Source organism: Vigna unguiculata, chromosome 7, assembly GCF_004118075.2.
Source record: "Vigna unguiculata cultivar IT97K-499-35 chromosome 7, ASM411807v1, whole genome shotgun sequence".
NCBI classification, from domain to species: Eukaryota; Viridiplantae; Streptophyta; class Magnoliopsida; order Fabales; family Fabaceae; genus Vigna; species Vigna unguiculata.
In genome coordinates, this window is record NC_040285.1 from 25,736,392 (window position 1) to 25,755,108 (window position 18,717).

The 18,717-nt window shown below is 31.2% G+C and overlaps 1 protein-coding gene across 6 annotated transcripts; it reads right to left on the reverse strand.

The window, feature by feature from the left end:
• Nucleotides 1-4,422: 4,422 nt before the first annotated feature.
• Nucleotides 4,423-18,131, reverse strand: LOC114191618 (protein ALWAYS EARLY 2). 6 transcript variants are annotated; one of them, XM_028080911.1, is made up of 20 exons: nucleotides 17,882-18,131; nucleotides 16,926-17,036; nucleotides 16,463-16,558; nucleotides 16,240-16,302; nucleotides 15,732-15,809; nucleotides 15,232-15,394; nucleotides 14,314-14,576; nucleotides 13,767-14,139; nucleotides 13,535-13,612; nucleotides 12,127-12,386; nucleotides 10,093-10,143; nucleotides 8,361-8,642; nucleotides 8,077-8,255; nucleotides 7,697-7,979; nucleotides 6,953-7,147; nucleotides 6,149-6,280; nucleotides 5,872-6,012; nucleotides 5,574-5,786; nucleotides 4,962-5,255; nucleotides 4,423-4,832 (listed from the first exon to the last, which is right to left on the reverse strand). In XM_028080911.1, exons 1-20 carry the CDS (start codon nucleotides 17,888-17,890, stop codon nucleotides 4,668-4,670), a joined length of 3,429 nt encoding a protein of 1,142 aa, XP_027936712.1. In that variant the 5' UTR covers nucleotides 17,891-18,131; the 3' UTR covers nucleotides 4,423-4,667. The 6 variants fall into 6 exon arrangements, with proteins under 6 accessions (XP_027936712.1, XP_027936711.1, XP_027936715.1 ...); XM_028080910.1 differs by having other exon boundaries at nucleotides 13,767-14,136; nucleotides 16,463-16,561; XM_028080914.1 differs by having other exon boundaries at nucleotides 5,905-6,012; nucleotides 6,992-7,147; nucleotides 16,463-16,561.
• Between the last annotated feature and the right edge of the window lie 586 nt (nucleotides 18,132-18,717).

Sequence of the window (18,717 nt, forward strand, 5' to 3'; positions counted from 1 at the left end):
AAATTTTTTGTTTTGACGTGTAAAATATTATTTTAGACTGATGTTTGAGCTATCACAACCGTTCGACACTTTTTAAGTCAAATACTAAGATATAACACTATTTAACATGAAAAACTTAAAGTTTGGGTGAAGAAAGTTATATCTATCTAGTTTCAAAGTTTGAGAATAGATGAGTTTTATAGACCACGAACATGTTTAACTACAATAATGAATTTTAATTTGATATCAAATTTAGAAACCACGAACATATTTAACTACAGTTATATCTTATATGTCATTCATGGTTCTGAAAAGTCATTCTCTTAAAAGAAATCCTCAAGCTCAAAGTTGAATGATTCTTTCTCTGTTAATATTTAGCACACACCATAAGCCTGTTACTTTGGTGCATTTTTTTTTTTTTTACTTAGTGCAGGTGGTGATTGAAACTAGGCAATTACTTTCTCACTTTCATGATTCCTTCTTTAACTATACTTTTTCAAAATTCTTACATTTTTTTTCTTAAAGAAACTATCTGTAATATAGTTAAAAGTTCATAAATAGAACTTTTAAAGGTATTTCAGAAAGTTTTATTTGAAAATTTGGAATAAATTGTATACTATAGAATCTGAAATTAACATTTAACAATTTTAAGGTGAACATTAACATTACAGAATTTATTTATAAAGTGAAGTTCATAATTTCATATTTTTTATGTATAAATTATAATTTAGTTTATTTTTAGTTAAATATTTTTCAAAAGTAATGATTTTAGAATATTGTTTTCCTGGAGCAAGTAAAACATGGGTGAGAAAAGAATTGGTGTGACATACACAGGTTGAAGTCCCGCGAACTCTTTGAATGGATTAATTCAGAGTCCAAAATTTCTAATGATGTTTTTGGTGTTGATTTTTATTGAACATTAAAAATATATCGTATTAATATTTTAAATATTTTTTTAATATATTTTAAAACGTTAAAATTAATAATAATCAATATATTATAAAAATACAATAAAGAAACAGTAAAAAAAAAATAGCATAGAGAATTCAAATTCGTAAATTCAATTTGGTCCAATGAATGGAGTTTACATGACTTCTTAATGGCGACTATTTTGATTTTTGTCTTTTGTCAAGATCGTATTTTGATTCAAAAGTTTTGAATCTTGTCTCCTAAAAAGTCGTAATATACAAATGTAACAAGTTTTGATTAGAAATAATTGAAAACGCGAAGGTCTTTGATCAGTTGTTAAAATATTTAGTCTATACAACCTATATTGTGTTATCGGTTGATAAATGATCTAATTGAATTCCATGAATAAAAACTCTCTTTTTAATGCTTCTTCCTAAAATGCTTCCTGTTTTTTTCTCAAATTATTATTGAAATAGTATTTTTGTGATGTTATCTAATAGTAATTAGTGTTGGTTTTTAATGTATTAGATCTTAATCTTTAGAGGAAAACTTTTTTTTTTAGCATTGAAGACATTTTTCTTAATTTTCTTCAAATTCTTAAGAAAATGTGATTAGATATAGAAGAGTAATGAGATACAAGGAAGATAGTATGGAACAAGTGCAAATAGAATACCTCAGCTGTTGGCTAAGGCTAGTCACCTCAAATGAGTGAATTTTCCTTTTTCATATGAATTAAAAATTTTATTTAATTTCTTTACATTTTTATTTATAATTTGTGTATAAAAAAATAATTTTATTTTTTATTTATATTCTTCGTCCTATAAATATTTTTAAAAACTGTTTGTTCAAAAACATATCTCAAAGTTAAGTAACTTAAGTAGTTACTTAGGTCTTGTTTGTTTCCAACGACGGAAACACGTTGATCACAGAAATGCGATAATTTTGATTAGATCGATGCAGATATTCAAGGAAAAAGTTGTGTAGAGTTTTTTTTTTGCTGGTAAGGTGAAAAATACGAAGTTAGTGAGTTATTTAAATGTTATATTAATTTTTATTTATAAAATAATTTTATATTCAATTAAAAATAATAAACAAATAAAATTTTTATTTATAAAATAATTTTATATTCAATTTAAATGTAGTGGTTGTTATGTTAATCTCTTATCTTCTTTCCCTTAATTCAAACACTCTTACATTCATCTCATTTTCTCTTCAAATTTACTTAAATCCAGTCTTTCAAATCCATATTCAAATCTATATAGTGTTTTATGCTGTGTTTGGATTAGGGTGTGAATTTGGGAGAGTGAATTTGCGTTGATTTACAAGTAAATATGAGATTGTTTGAATTAAAGGAAAGATGATATGATTTGAGTGGATATAAGTGAAAAGTTTATGAAAGTTTATGTATGACGTGATTGATAAAATTTAATAAATAATAATTATTAAGAGAATAAATTGTATGATTATCATTTTATCCTTCAATATAAATAGAAGAAAAGATATTTAAATAAAATTAAAAATGTTATTTAAAATTACAAAAATAATATTTATCCATATTATAACCAATAACTTAGAATAATTATTATTATTCTCAATTATAACTTCAAATAATTTATAATATAGGTAGTTTAATTTTAACTCCACATTTATTTAAATATATTTTATTTTATACAATTAATTCATTTACAAAATATATTTATTTAAATAATAATAATATTATTATTATATAATACTAATTATTATAATAATTAAAATTAAAATTATATATATAATAATAATAATATACAGTGTTATTAATATCTATATAATTATTATATATATTATTTATTATATAATACTAATTATTGTAATAATTATAATTATAATAATAATAATTGTTATTATATATATATATATATATATGTATATTTGTTATAATATGTATATTTGGAAAAAAAGAAACTAATAAATATAATAAATATAAGTAAATTAAATTGTTAAAAGAGAGAGACAATAAAGTAATTTTAATACGATGATTTGGCTTTCTCCGCACTTCTCTTCATTTTAGAGAGTGTCAAAATTAGCAACTCACTTACAAATCCACACTCAAATCATCGCAAACAAACAGGTCCAAACACGTTTTGAAGTCACTTTCCATCCACATGAACAATATTCATGCGGATCCAAAGACAACATTAGTGATAATTTAAAGAATGATGAATTTTTATGATCACAAATTTAGTTTTCTTTAAGAGTTGAATTTTCAGATAATGATCTGTGTATCATTAACATACTATTTTTAAGTGTATATAAACTACAATAAAAATAATTTTATGATTATCAAATTGATAAAAATAATATATTAAAAAATGGCATTAAAATTATTATGGCTATAAGTGATTCAAGTTTAATTGACTTATTAATTTTAACCCAATCTAGTTAATATTATCTAAATTTATCTTCTATTTTAATTTAGCATCTTAATTATCATTAAGTTATGTTGGATTATTAGATTGAATGATCAAAAAAATGTCAGCTTTTATTAAAGTAACCTTTGCGCAAAAACATGTGTATTGTACTTGTTAATGTATGTAGACAACATCTTTATGGTAAATCAATATAAAGATGAAAAGGCTTAAAAGACCTCGGTGAAGTAAATACTTGGGATGAATTCATACAAATTAGATAATGAAAAAAATTACATTTATGTCACTAAGTTATTTGAAGGTGGATGAAAATTTAAGATGCATCAATCTAAATCAGTAAGTAACAATTCTTTGTTATCCAAATTTGTGGTTTTGAAACACGTGTGCACGAAAGATTATTATTACAAGTGACTTCAATTAGAATAAGATCTTTCAAAAGTCAGATTAATCAAAAAATTCGACGAGGATAAACTATAAATAAACCCATATAAGAATTTTTAACATCACACCCAATGTAAAATGTGAAAAGTTAATATTATATCTTGACCATTTTCTATTACATTTGAATATTATACAAAAGTTTTGTTTTGATAGTTTTATTATAAATAATTATCTGATGTGTAAGTGACTTTTTTTATTATAAGTGGTTATTTTAAGTTTAAAATAAATAACTATTTAAAGATAAAATTGAAAAAATTATATAAAATAAAAAAGTAGTTAAACATAAAATAATATGATTTCTAAATAAATAATAATATTTTGATTCATTTTAACCTGTCACTTTAATTACCCTTTAATTATCTATTTTAATTTCTTTTAAAAGTGTAATGTGATGATCTCAAAATGAATAATGAATTAAAAATAGATAAAAATAAATAAATCAAAATATCACCATCCTTTTTAAATACTCATCGCCAACCCCCAAAAATGTCTACTTTGACCACCGAAGGTTTATTTTTCCTCCGGCGCGCAGTTACAAAATAACCCATATCAAAGTTTAAAAGATCCAATTCCCATCAAACCGAAGCTTTACTAGCTTGTCTATCTGCAGATTAAGATGTTTCCCTAAAACAGATAAGAAAAAAGAAAAACATAGTGTTTTTTTATTAATTACTTAAAGAAAAGTAGATTTTGAAAATAATGAATAATTTTTATTGAATATTTTTTTATTAAGAAGCAGCATTTGACGCAAGATTAAAAAGACAGGGCAGTGAATTGCTTGCATGATTTCTACTACCACCGTTTGACCTATTGGTGTGGAGTAAAAGAAATTATTGTAGCTCAATAAAAAGACATGACAAAGTGGGCAAAGAACCCGTATGTGATCTGAACAATATTTCAGATCATATGTACATCAGCTACATTGGATACAAATCAAGTAGGAATCAGAGCTAAAATCTGTGTTTTGATTCTTCCCATGCACATTTGAATTTCTCTATAAATAGGAAGGTTTTGAGGACAGCATGGATGCAAGCTGCTAACTGCAGAATCTAATATCTGAGCCACGTCAGCTGGAGGGTATTGCCGTTCAGTACAAGTCTGCGAGTCAAAACAACATTCCTGTTTCGTTAACAAGATTTGTTCCATAAACTTGAAATCTTTAGAAAACAAGTTTGGCCGGATCAAAAATATATACAAAATAATCAGAGAAAAGAATACAAAAATTACCTGAATCATGATTAATGTAGCAACACATGAAGTGATAAGATCTGATGGAAGTTCAGTATCAAATTTGTCAGAATAATTATGTAGTTTTGCACCAGATGGATCATTAAGTATAGACTCTGATACACTGCAAGTTGAATTATTAACGTGATAGAAACTGCCATTTGCGTTCACTTGCTCTTGAGACCTGATCACAGGTAACCTAGACTTGGAGGCCAACTGCTGATGATTAATAGAATCCAATGCTTGCCCAATCTTCACGAAAGCATCTTCACCTTCCTTTGTCAAAGACAATGCCTGAATTATAGCATCCAAAAGGGTCAAAAGTTTTCACAAAAATTAGAGTTCGAGAAAATACTTGAACGATGCTCTATTGTATAACATGTTTCACTAGTCTAGAGCTACCATTACATCTGACTTTCATCAAATATGGTTTAAAGATCTGCGGCTAAGCCAAACAACAAATCATCGTTTGTAAATTTGTAACTAGTGATGCAATGCTGGATCAAGAATAGTGGGAGAAAACTTATACAATACATTTAATGTAAAGTTCATAACAATAAATACAAAAATATGGAGATGGGCAGCGGCAGAAGATCCATAGACAGGACATACCTTAAATGCAGCATCTACCATTGCATGTGCCCTTGACCTGGATCCTTTAATAATTTGAACAACAGTTGACCCAATCTCTTGTGTAAGAGAACCATCCAACATATTGGGAAGATCGTCATGAACACTAAAACCTGCTTGTGGCTTCATCCATGGTGGCAGAGAGTTTCCTCTGTAGGTATTGCGCTGCCTCAGTTGTAACATTGCATCAGAAACCTGTAAGTTACAACCAATCAAAATTTGGTTCAAGATTGATGCAGAACGTTGTAATGAAAGAAATAATCCATTGGAAGCCACATGCCTGCCCACTGGCTTCCTTTAGCTCTACCAGTACCGTGGCATAATGCTTCTTGAAAACCTCAGAATCGTTTAAGCATTCTATGCCATTTTGGTTTTCCAATATATCGCTATTTGAACTTCGAAGTTCCATCAACAATGTCTCCTGTAAGAGCAGCCAACAGAAAAGTAGGTGCAAGTTCACCCATAGCAATGTAAATTTACGTATAGGATAGACTAGCGCAATTAATATTAAGAAAATAACAAATTGATAATAATTGTCTACTTCAAAAAGTATAAACCTTTTTATCTAGAGCACGCTTTAGTTCAGAAAGTGCATGTATGTCAGCTTCCCTAGCTTGATGGTGTGTTACTTTACATGGTTGAACACAACCTGCTTGTGCACAGAAGTTATCGACGGTAGCAACCATAGCCTGGGCAAATAACATTATTAACAACGTGCAAATGAAAAAATAAATTCGTTTGCTTATTGGTTAAATGTTTCAAGCATCAATGTTTCACCCATTAGTGGTGAAATCTGGAGTGCCAATCCAAGCAAAACGGATGAAAATTTCAATAACCACTACAACACCTGTATTGTGAATTCCTTCAGCCAATTTTATTTTAACTTCAGAAAAGTATTAGGCAGGTAAATCCATCCAGTTAACCACAGAGCAGAACAACAGGAATATATGTGAATGTTTGTCCACTACTCAAAAAAGTCATAGTGAAATAACTGGCATCAATCATCAAAAGTAAAAACAATGAAGCTCTACCATCAACTGCTCAAGCTTATTTTATTTCAGATAAAAGGGCAGAAAAATATTATATTTCAATGAAAAAAATTAAGCGCTTAATTTTGATGCACTGTTATCTTAAATATTTTTAACACTACTATAAAGTGATCTGTTAACAGATGATTATATGTTGAACCTTTAGAGTAGCAAATATTACAGTTAAACTCCTTGAATAAGTGAAAATTCATGAAGATAGCTGAATCAAATTAAACCTAAATTCTAATGTCAGTATTTGAATGTATAAAATAAAAGGGTAAGCACCAAATTTAGGTTTAATATCAATACATTGATACGTGTTAGCAATCTAACCTTTCCATGCATTACTAAAGCACTTGATGAAGTATGTACCTTCAAAGGTGAGGAATGATTTTCGCACCCCCCAAAATTTGAATTTCCATTAATATGTGGCTCTATAGGCATAAAAGATCCTTTTCTGTCATCAATATGCCTCCTCAGAGCTTCTGGCATATTATCTAATGGATTGAAAGGCATACAATCAATGTCCTGAACCAAAAATCCACTCATCAAAAACAAGAAAACGAGAACCAAGTTCATGCTTCAAAATATCAAGCTAGTTTATTCATCTGGAACAAAAATCTTTAGTTAAGCCTTTCCTTATTTATTTACAGCATGTGGCACACGAAGACCATTTATATATTTTATAAATACCAAAACAATTTCCTTCATTTGGAGTTGCCAAAATGTGACCTGTAGAACACACTGTCTTGAAATCGACCTATTGAAAAATGCAAGGCTACCTTCAATACACACATTGGGTCCAACCTTTCCCTAGACACTCTGAATTGCAGGAGCCTTACAGCACAAGGTAGTTTTTTTTACTGTTTATTACAATGGCACGCATATGGTTCAACTTATTTTAAGGAAACAATGACTTTTCGGAATCAACCGAAGAAGCTTTTGGAAAAACAAAGTAAAAGCAAATTTTCCCCCACAATTAAACTGAAACAAATGTGCCACAAACTGATTGAAATGTCCTATGGAAGAATGGCCATAACATTTAAAAAGCAGCATGATAATAAGAAATGTCATTACCATTACAAACTCAACACCTAATTCAGGACGGTCAAACTGAATCCTGCACTTGTCATAATCAACAGTAAGCACGCTACCATCATGAATCTCTCTTGTTTTTGGATGAACAGCAATTACTCTCTGTCCAACACATAATGGTCTAGCTAAATCAGTTGGAAGTCCATCCCTAATACCAGTCCGCAGTTCAGCATAATGCTTTCTCACTGATTCCCGATACTCTGCAAGTTTTTGCCTTTCATCACGAAGAAAATGTTCAGAAAGCCGCCGAGGTTTGCCAAGGGAACTGCCAAAAACAAGTACAGTACGGCAATTTAAAATAAATCCTAAACTGTTCACAAGGTTTAGCAGAAGATCATAATAACCTTAACTGAATTTCATACCCTCTAACAACACTCCACTCAACACGAGTTAACCTTGGGATATTCCCTAGTCCGACATGATTTAAGTATTCCATCAATTCCCTTTTGGCAAACCATGGATAATCAATTGCACTATAAAACCATTCAAACATAAACCATCTGCGAACCATATTAGATGACAAGCAACTAGAAAGCTTTTCCTGCAAGTTATAAAAAAGATATTATTTAGACAAAAAATATTGAAGTCGCTCAAAGAATCAAAGCACACAATCAATTTAAATTTAAAAAAAAAAAAACTGCTGTACCTTTAGAGCAGAGTGCTTGTTAGCTTGACTTTTCAATATGGAATCAGAAGACTTTTCCTTAGCAGAGGAAGTTCTCTGTAAATTCATCTTCCGTCTACTTCGTTTAGTTGGTAAACTAACTTCGTTCAGAAGTGGAGTCTCCACCACTGGTACTGTCAAATCTTTCTGATCAATACACAAGGAACTCTCTGATGATTTAACGGTCTTCAATTGCTTTGGTAGGGTAAAAACCTGATCACCATGTTTTCCTTTAACTACTGGTTTTTTCTCGTCATCTAAAGCCTACAGGAACACAACTTTGATGAGTAGAATATTTCCCAGCATTTTCTAAGATCAGGAAATAAAATAACTTCTACAACAATTGGACACATTACTATATATTCAAAAAGAAAATACAAAAAATTGGATTTTCTAGCTTCACATGAATGTGATTTAATGTTTTCTTCAGATACTTTTCTGTATCTATATCAATATAAACAAGGTGAGCATATCTAACGATACCAAACTTAACGTGGCTATCCACCAATGGATTTCTTTAAATAACTAATTGTGCCTATACATCAATGAATTACAGGGCACAAGAAATGAACATCAAACTTAATGTGGCTTAACATACAACAAACTATAGACCTATATTAGTGGCCAAAACAGAGAAAATTCTTGTTGAAGCTAGCCAACAATTAAACCTCAATCCAAATGCACCCAAACACTTCATGTGACTGACTGGCTATTGATTTTATAACATATATATGTAGTGAATGTGATCCTGGAAATATTGGTATTTTCCCTTGTTTCGACTGCATAAACTCCTTAAAATTCCTAGCCAGGCCACACCTCAAGCATGCCCGATTAGATCACACTTCCAGCCACACCCAAATTAAATACAATGCCGCTTTACAGAATTAGAAAAAAGTTGAGTTGAATGTTTTATCAACTGAAAACTTAAATGGCGTTTTAATCAAGAATTCCAGATCATCTGTCACAGACCCAGTAACTAAAGTGATCTCCCATTCACATATGAAACTTTCCTGTCATGCTTTGGAGGGTGGGGAATGAGGGATTTATGCCATGAAAACGTAGGCAGGAAATAAAATTGAAACTCAAATAGAATGAACATGTTAGGAAACAACCCATTAATAAGGTCTATATTAGAAAATGGCATAGGCATTTAATAACTAATGTAACAGACTGAACTGCATAGCTACAAGTGATTTACAAAAGGAAAATTGAGTGATTTATCCAAACCAATAAAAGGAAATCATGGACGAAAGTTGACCTATATAGTTACAACAAAGGAGTTAGGAAGAAGAAAAACATGTACGAAAAGTTGAGAAGCCAGCGAGGGTCTCCCAAACACCCTGTACTACCTTTCGTGTATGTACTTTTGGTTCTGGTACTGCCATCAATTGGTACCAGAATTAAAATAAGAATAAGAAAAATTACCCCAGTGCAGAGTGTTTTGATCCAGTCTCTAACAAAACATACTTTGATGTGAAGTTAAATCTGACCAGAATTAAATTAAACTATAGTTTTAAACATTTGTAAACCTTTAACAGATAGAATGCACAATTCCTGAAACTATTTTTTAAAATTGACTAGGCTATCCACACTATATTAATAGTCAAGCTCCACTTCTATCTCTTGAAAGGGAAAACTAAAATTTTAATAACATTAAACTTCGAAACTGCAGAGGTTTACATATATAGTCCAGAAAAAAAAATGACTTGCATACCTCATCTTTCAAGGGACCAGTTGGACAAGAATCAAGCTTTGCATTTGCAACCTACAGCCAAACAAAACCTTCCCTCACTAATTGAGTTGTTACAAAATGTTATGAAATTAAATTGACAATTTGAATTCATTGGATACATAGAAAAACAGACCAGAATTAATTGGATCAGAAAAAAAAATTGAGAATGCATAGAAAAACTATCATGACGGTCAGAATACATTATTCCGCAATGCAATAACAATATGAAAAGTGTCGTGGCAACTATCACTTGCATACATACACATGATTGGCCTTGTAAGAGACAAGGCCTAATCAGCCAAAAAAATCATCACAGCAAGACTATCAGACACCCACACATGTTTATAGCAATCTTCAACCTTAGTTAGCTTTAGCTTAAGGGGAAGAGTTGAAATATCTCTAATGTCAATATTATATTAAAGTTATCATAGGATTATTTCTTAAGATATTTTCTTAGTTTCCACATATTTTAGAAAGTACAGCATAATTTTGCACATGATATAGTGTTGATTGGGGAATCAAGAGGAGCGATTAACACTAAAATTGAGCTTTTGAGACAGACTCGGGAATCAAAGAGTTTTTCTTTTGTAAGAGTAACAGAGTATATGTATTGCAATTTCAATAAGAAACAAGAGAATGACTCGAATGTAAAAATAGGAGAAAATGTCTGTTAGTAACAGGTCTCACATTAGGAGTTTATGTAAGAAGATTTAGGAAGGAATTGGGCCCAAAAAGCTCAAAGTTCAGTAATTAGTGAAGTCCATAGTATACAGTAAGAAGGAGGAGAAGATATGATATTATGAGGGTTTGATCAGGCTCTTGAATTCCAGTAAAACATTCTTCAATCATTTTACTGCAGTAGGGATATTATGTTCCCAAGTAAGTGAATAAAATAAAGATCTGTTATTTCTTCTATACTTTCTATTATATTCAATCCTTTCTATACCACAAGTTTTTAAAAGTTATCAAAGATCAAAATTCAAAACTTAAAGGAAAATTATCTAGTTGTCACATAAGAAACAAACTAGAAAGTTAAAATGGAGAGTAAAGGAAACAAGGATTATTTGTGATTGCAAAGTACCTACCAAGCACAAAGGAAAGTTTATTATAGTGATATGCATCCAGTATTTCTCTATGATAATGAATGTTGAACTTTAAAGGAACAAGATAAAAAGGAAGGAGTAGCATAAATGAGAATTTTAAGGTGGGTGCATGGCCTTCATGAAAGAACAAGATACAAAAAGATGTATATACTGGTCTAACACCGAGGTAAAGATAATAGAAAAAATAAAAACTAAGGTGGGTCTGCAAATGTAATGTAAGCTACTACCAGAACCAGTGAGGAGAGTACAAATAATGTGCTATTTCTAGTTTTATGAAAACGAAAAGGGAAAGATCAAGTAGGGCATTGGTGGCAGCTTGCTAAGAGGACTTTTGTAGTGAGTAATATCTCAGAATTTGATATTTAATGAAGTCCTACGGTATTGCGATCCTTGTAATCAACCTCCCTTAGTACAATAAGGATTTTGTTTTTGTTGTTTTTCATGTCTTCTAATATTTTGTGATTTGCTTTTAATTTTATTGGGATAATTAGTATCAACAAGGATGAGTTTATTAACACATTATGTTTATTGAGGGTACAATGGCATTTATTTCCAAAACTTCTAAAATAATTTTAAACAATCACTTTCAGGAATATTTTTGTCAAAAAGCTAGAGCACCAGAATTTTTTGCTAGAATTGTTTGGCATGCTTGTTGACACCTAGTAAGGTGATTGATCCCTGGCGCTAACCCAATATCCATAGCAGGGTGATATAACAATACTATTTGTTTTAAGGCTAGAAGTTGATATTATTCAAAAAGCAATTAAGTTTCTGCAACAACATTTATTTTATTAATCCAAGTTGTTCAAGAGAAAATATTTTCTTGACTAGAAAGCTGTTTTGAAAAGAAAACAAAAAACAAAAAGACTCTATATAAAATATGTTCAAAAAAGCATACAAAAGATGTATTTACCTTCGAAACCACAGACTTCCGTTTTCTTTTCCATGTTGCATCAGCAAAAGGAAGTTGTTCTTTTGATTCAGAAAGCACGCTAGTATCCTTTGTTGATTCCTTTCCAAGCTTGGACTTTTTGGAGGTTGAAACCTCAATTTCAGGCACTACACTGTGTTTATGTTTATGTCTCTTATGGCTTGTTAATGTTCCTTCAGGTAGAGCAGACTTACCATCTTTATCAGTAGAAATCCTGTCTCCCTTCAATTGGATAGATGATTCTAGATGGGCAAGGGGGAAACAACAAAAAGAAAAGAAAAAAAAGACCTTAGATTTGTCTGATAAAGAACTGATTTTTTTGTTAAATCTCACTAATGACTACAACAACAAACATGATCGAGGGCAGAAACAAAAAGTAGACCCCAGGCTGAGCGTTTGAGTTGAATAAGGGAAAAAGGCAGTTCAAATAACACTTTTTACATTTCTTTTTGAAGTGTCATTTAAGGTTCTTTTGGAAAAAGCAATAAACTTTCTTGATCTTAGTACAATATTTGTAAGAATTTTTTTAGTTTACCACTTTCATTTCTATATCACAATAAATGCATATATACAATATAATATGAGAGTAGGTGAAAAGTAAAGGTATAGATGAAAAGAGTTATTAATGTTATCTTGAACTTCGAAAAATGACAGTAAAACAAAAACAAAAGTCTTTCAAAAATTCAACAGTCAAAGAGAAACAGAGGAATATGAAGTGAGGAGTTAACTTAAAAGTGCAGCTAATAACATTCAAGGAAGATGAACCAAAATAAGGTAAATCAATCTCAACTAGTACTGAACACAGAGAGAAAGAAAAACTGTATGATTGAATTTTTGAATATTGAAATGTGAATACTAGTCAGTTTGTATAGTTTATAGATGCCTTTTGTACAACTGTAGGTTTACCTGTAAACTACTTAACTACTTTGTACAGCTGTAAGTTCCTATACAGCTACTGGTGAATCACATCTATAAATACATGTTCTACTCATCTTTTTAAAAGTGTGATACAAAATAAAAATATTCAGTTCATGTTTGATTCTCTCTCTCTCTATTTTCTAATCAGCTTCTCTAAGAGAATGATTACAAAAAAGGGCACTAAGCTTCAGTGCACCAGAAATATATTTGAAGTGTCTAGCAGAAAACTATATCTCCATGAGGTGACAACTGTGACGGTTATTACCGTCAAAATGCCAGTTACAATTGTCCGACAGAACTAAACAAAAAAGAATGACATAATATCCTACAATTGTGCAATAGTGTTGAATGTGAAAACAATAAAGTTTGGATTTTTTTTTTGTCTGGTTTAGATATTGCTCTGTGGCACATGCATGCAAAAGCCTCTTACAATTACATTTTATTGAAGATAAATATATCACTTTATACTTACCAGAATCTATTGTAGATATTGGCATCATTAGAGACAGGTCTGCCAAAGTTTGCAACGCATTCAAGGCAGGGGTTTCATCTGTCAAATGAAGTAATTAAATATTGTAAGTACAAAGATGAAAAGGAAAAGTCAATTTCACAGAAGTCCAACCTCACCTTGACCAAAGGCTAAGGGGGGGAAGGAACTAAAAGTGGCACAAACAATTTGCATACATGTCTAGTGACAGAATTACCTCCAAAGAAGAGTTTCTTGTTCCGTTTCCTCCCACCTTTTGGAGAGATTTTTTCAAGCTTTTCATTAGTAACCTCAATATCAACCATTTCCTTTAGTGAACAACTAAGCCCTTCTTCAGTGCCGCTGCATGCTTCCCCGCCATCATCAAGCTGATGGTTTCCAACATTTTTCACTCTCTCTTTCTTTCTGTAAATTTTCCCCCCTTTCTGAAGAACTTCAACTGTTCCTGTGCCCTCCATATCTATCAATGAACTATTATCTCTTGCATATTCTCCATTGTCAGCTCCCCTGCTTTCTATACTACCGTCTAATAACTCTTCATCCACTGAAAGATTGTGTAACTTGGCACGAGCTGTCTCTGACAGTTGCTGCTAGTTGACAAATTGTAAAATAATAACATTATCAAAATAGAATGTATCGAACACAAGCATATCATTCACAAAGATTACCATTCCATTGTATTGTAACATGCAAAGTTTGAAGTAATAATAATACAGCCAACAAATACAAGATAATGGAAGAAATGGGCATTGAACAGTTAATACCTTTCTTTCCCAACGCTGGACAGGTGAGGGTTTTTTTTCTGCTCTTCTACATGGTGATTGAGAAACTTGGGGAGACCCTCCTCTCTGTGCAGCCTCAGTTAAGGCCAAAGCTACAACATGTGCAACTTCATCATCATTAGCATCAGTAGTTGACTTTAGGCTTCTTCTATAAGGCGAAACATAATTTTCTGTATAATCTTTCTTATAAGAATAAGAAACTGGGACGCGAGGAGTCCTTTTACCAACAGCATGAGGCACAATACCTGATTAATTGATTAATCGTTAATACTGCAATCCAGTGCAGAATATTTTGCATAACATGATTACAAGGAATGTGGGCAAGATTAACAATTTAGAATAATCAATAATGTTACTATATAAATATTTGGGTTTAAAGAAGTTGAAATACGATAATATTCTTCCTGTGCATTTTGTACCATTAGAAATGAACTGGAAAAAGGAGGGGTAGTTCAGGAAAGGTTTAAAAGCATTATCTGAAATTCAATTTAGATGAATGACAGCAGCAAGGATTGAACACTTGGCTACTTGGTTGTAAAAGGCTTTGATAACACGTTATAGATCAACTCTCCTTAAAACTTAAGCTATTACGTAAAGAAACTATTTGATGAATTTAATATCTTGCAAGTGACCTTCTACTAGCATAAAAATAAAGTCCAAAAACATATATTAAATCTGTCATAAGAATCCTTATTGGAGTTTTTGTATAATATGAAAGAACTTTGCTGGTATCCATTTGTTACATAACCACTAGTCTACTACTTTCCGGTTGCAAGGATAAAAACCACAGTAACGTCTGTCACCTGGGTGGAATAAAAGCAATTTGTAGAAAGGCAAACCAAAAATGGTTCTCTGGATGAGGAAAGAACAGAGGAAGTGGTACCACAATGGGTATTTTACCATCTAAGCGTCTCTTCTTCAATAAAGAGAGGCAACCATCACTGGCAGCAATTGAATGAGACTGATCTTTAGAGACACTAAGCTGAACTTTTTCCCGCTTTCGTTTTACAAATTTCCGAGATCCTAGTGCATCATTGCTCTCCATTTCACTGTCACTCTCTTCCTGTCAAATTTGAGTCCAGAAAATGACAACTCACAAATGCATAGTCAAAGCCAATATAACATACCATGAGGAAGGGAGCAAGAAAAAAGGATGTAACTAGACAGAGAAGAACACAGCTTACACAAATACTAATATGTTCCAATAAATATAAAGACAAATGCAAATCCAAAAGTGAGCATGAAATACATCAATTGTAATGTCGCGATGGAAAAAGAAATTGAAAAGATTATAATATAACAAGAGATGCCATGGCAAATAATGAGAACAGAATTTTGATTAAGTTTTCACCTTCTTTCTAGCAAAACATATCTACTAAAAAAATCAACTTTTAACTTACCAGGACATTGTAGTGATCAGTCATCATTGCTATGAGGCCAACAACAGAAGCCGTGCCCTCTGGCAGAGAGAGGTATGCCTGTAGATTACAACTTGTAGTTTCAATGACACTTACAACAAAATCTACACAAAATTAATAAATCAATTTGTGATAGCTAGAAGCAAGAACTTGTACATAAGCAAGGACCTAAACATGTCAACTAGCCTTATGGGAGCATAACCATTACAATTTCATGGACTGAAAGCCATAGCTTGATATCACATAATGTCCCAGTTAAAAATGGTTATGAAGAAAATAAGGGTAGAGTAAGATGGAGCAAAAGAAGAGGAAGAACAAAAGTTTTAAGTTCCATTGGCAGATTCAACATATATTGTCATCTAGGCTTTTAGTCAACTCAGTTACACCAAAAAAAGCATGCACACAAAGGAAAAATGTCAAACAAAAGGTAGAATGTTCAAAAGAAAAATAAATTACTACTATAGATTAAGGCTCAATAATATTGATTTACCCTATTCATATTGTAAAGAGCTTCTACCGTTTCAGTGGTTCTATTTCGTACAACACTAGCCACCTGCAAATCGAAATAAATAAGAACAGAGAACAGTAACAAAAACTCTACCTGTAATTGACATGATAATGATAGGAGAAAAGGAAAGAACAAACCCAATTGTCCTCAAATATCCTAATAAACAAGTATGATGGTGAGAAAAAAGACCACAACAAAAGCACACCTTCTTCCAGTCTTTCCCATACATTCTATATGCTTCATAAAATCTCTCTAATTCTTCCTTGCTCCACTGAGATCCCAGTTTATCAGTCAACTTTTTCTTCTGTGCAAATGACACACATTAACAAGGATTCAAAATTTCAAGACTAAAATGATAAATGAAATCAAAAATAAATTTGTATTTCATATAATATATGCAGCATCTCATGTCATAATTTTCAAAAGATATAATTATATCTGTGTATCAAGTCTTATCATTGGTACCTGTGCAACATAGTTCACAACTTTTCAAGTTAAATGCAAAAATACTGACACCAATATTCTGAAACTCAAAAACTGCCACTTTAGCATGTTTGTAAAACTATTCTAAAAAATAAGCAAGATGCAGTATTGTATTCATATATTTTAATTTTTGTGTCCTACTACATCTAGTTTCAGAATGAAAAAGTCATCTGATCATGACATACCCGTTGCTTGTTTTTGTTTGAACTAACTCCATCTTTCTCAGGAGAAAGATCATTTGAACTTGAAATCCGCTTATTAACACTTCTAGATTTCCTTGTTGGTGCCATTGAGCCCTTATGTCGTTGAACCCAAAAACAAAGCCACAATCAACAATGTTAAGTTCAAACTCCGCTAATGAACTAATCAATAATGCAATAGAAACAACAATAATTCAAGGCAATATAGAAGCATAGACAAGAGCTAAGTTCTTTTTTGTGGACCAATGAACATCAACTCCCCAGCTGACAATTAGGCATTCAAACTTTTCAAAAAAAAATCAAAAAAATACAGACACTTAGATCATATTGCTACTCTTTTTAATTAAGGCAGCAAATTCCAAACCAAATTAGGAAATTACAGTTATTTACCCCCCACCACCCAAGAGAGCCGAGCATCAGTTAAGTCTATACTGACAGCAAACTAACATATATGCGGCAAATTCAGAATGCACCTGAAACATTTTCAAACTGTCAGGACAGACAGCAAATTGAAATAGTTGCAAGCTACACACAACTACCTGACAACAAAGATCCGCATCTTCCAAACTGAACTCACAATCACATTGAATTTACTAATTAACAACATGCTTCACAACATTGAAATCTCCACCGGTTAAAACATAAAACCTTCACCATGGACCACCTCAAATATTTTCTAAATGATCGAAATAGAAGGCAGATTCAAAATTTAGAAAGAAACAAATTCAATCATCACACGACCGGCTCCAACCAGCTTGTTTCTTCAGAAAAAGAGACAAAAGAAAAGCAAAGAAGCAAGCAAGAACAAAAACTACCAATAGCGAATGTAAGCGGACAAATTACTTCTAATTAACAAAAAGATTAACCAAATTGTATTTTCCTTTCCGAATTCAAACCCTAGATTACAGATCGGAATGAGGAGATGGTGACGTGACACTCACCCCTCTCATAGGGTTCCGATACCCGTTGAAGCACGATGCAAGAAGAGAAAAACGGGAGTGCCAGGGTTTACACGGAAAGAGATAAAGAGTAACGCATTGCCGCGAAACTTGAATAAAACGAGGGCATTAACCAATGGGATTTTTTGCTCTCCGCATCGTCCACAGCACGGTCGAGGAGGGAGAATACGGATCCGTGTTATCATATCACTCACCCTACACGTCAGTAGCTACCTCCCATCAATGATCAACATTGTGCGTCTCAATGGGGATGCATAGTTTCGTTCGTACAGGATTATATTTGAAATTTTGGAAGAGAATCTTGCACATGTTTCCCGTCATTTTCTGTAAATTTGAATTGAGTTTTAATTTATGGTTGGTGTAAAAAGAGTAAAAAGAGTAAAAAGATGTTATTGTTATTTATTATACTATAAAGGGAATTTTTCTTCTGCTATATATATATTTTTTAATTTTATTTACTAACTAATATTTTTAAATTAAAAAAATATATTTTACTAATTTTGTTTTTAAACTAATATTTTAGAAATTTAATTATTTTTATTTGACTATTGTTTTAAATTAAAATAATTATATATAAAAATGTATTTGTAAATTATTTAATGAAATAAGGAAAATAATTTATTTATTTTTATAATTAAAATAATAAATTTATTATTTATTATTTATTATAAAGAAATAAATTCACGTGCATGTACATATTTTCAATGATTTATAATAACAATAATTTATTTTATTTTATCTTATTATTCAATATCATATCTATAGAAGAATATTACTAAAAAAATAATATTGATTAAGGGATTATTAAATTATACCAA

Bases quoted from the DNA above. Each gene is read 5' to 3' on its own strand.
- LOC114191618 (XM_028080909.1), bottom strand. The intron at 15,395-15,731 runs GTAAGTTAAAAG...CAAATTTGACAG, and splicing joins CTGATCACTACAATGTCCTG to GAAGAGAGTGACAGTGAAAT. The intron at 5,787-5,871 runs GCATGTGGCTTC...TGTAACTTACAG, and splicing joins TAAAGGAAGCCAGTGGGCAG to GTTTCTGATGCAATGTTACA.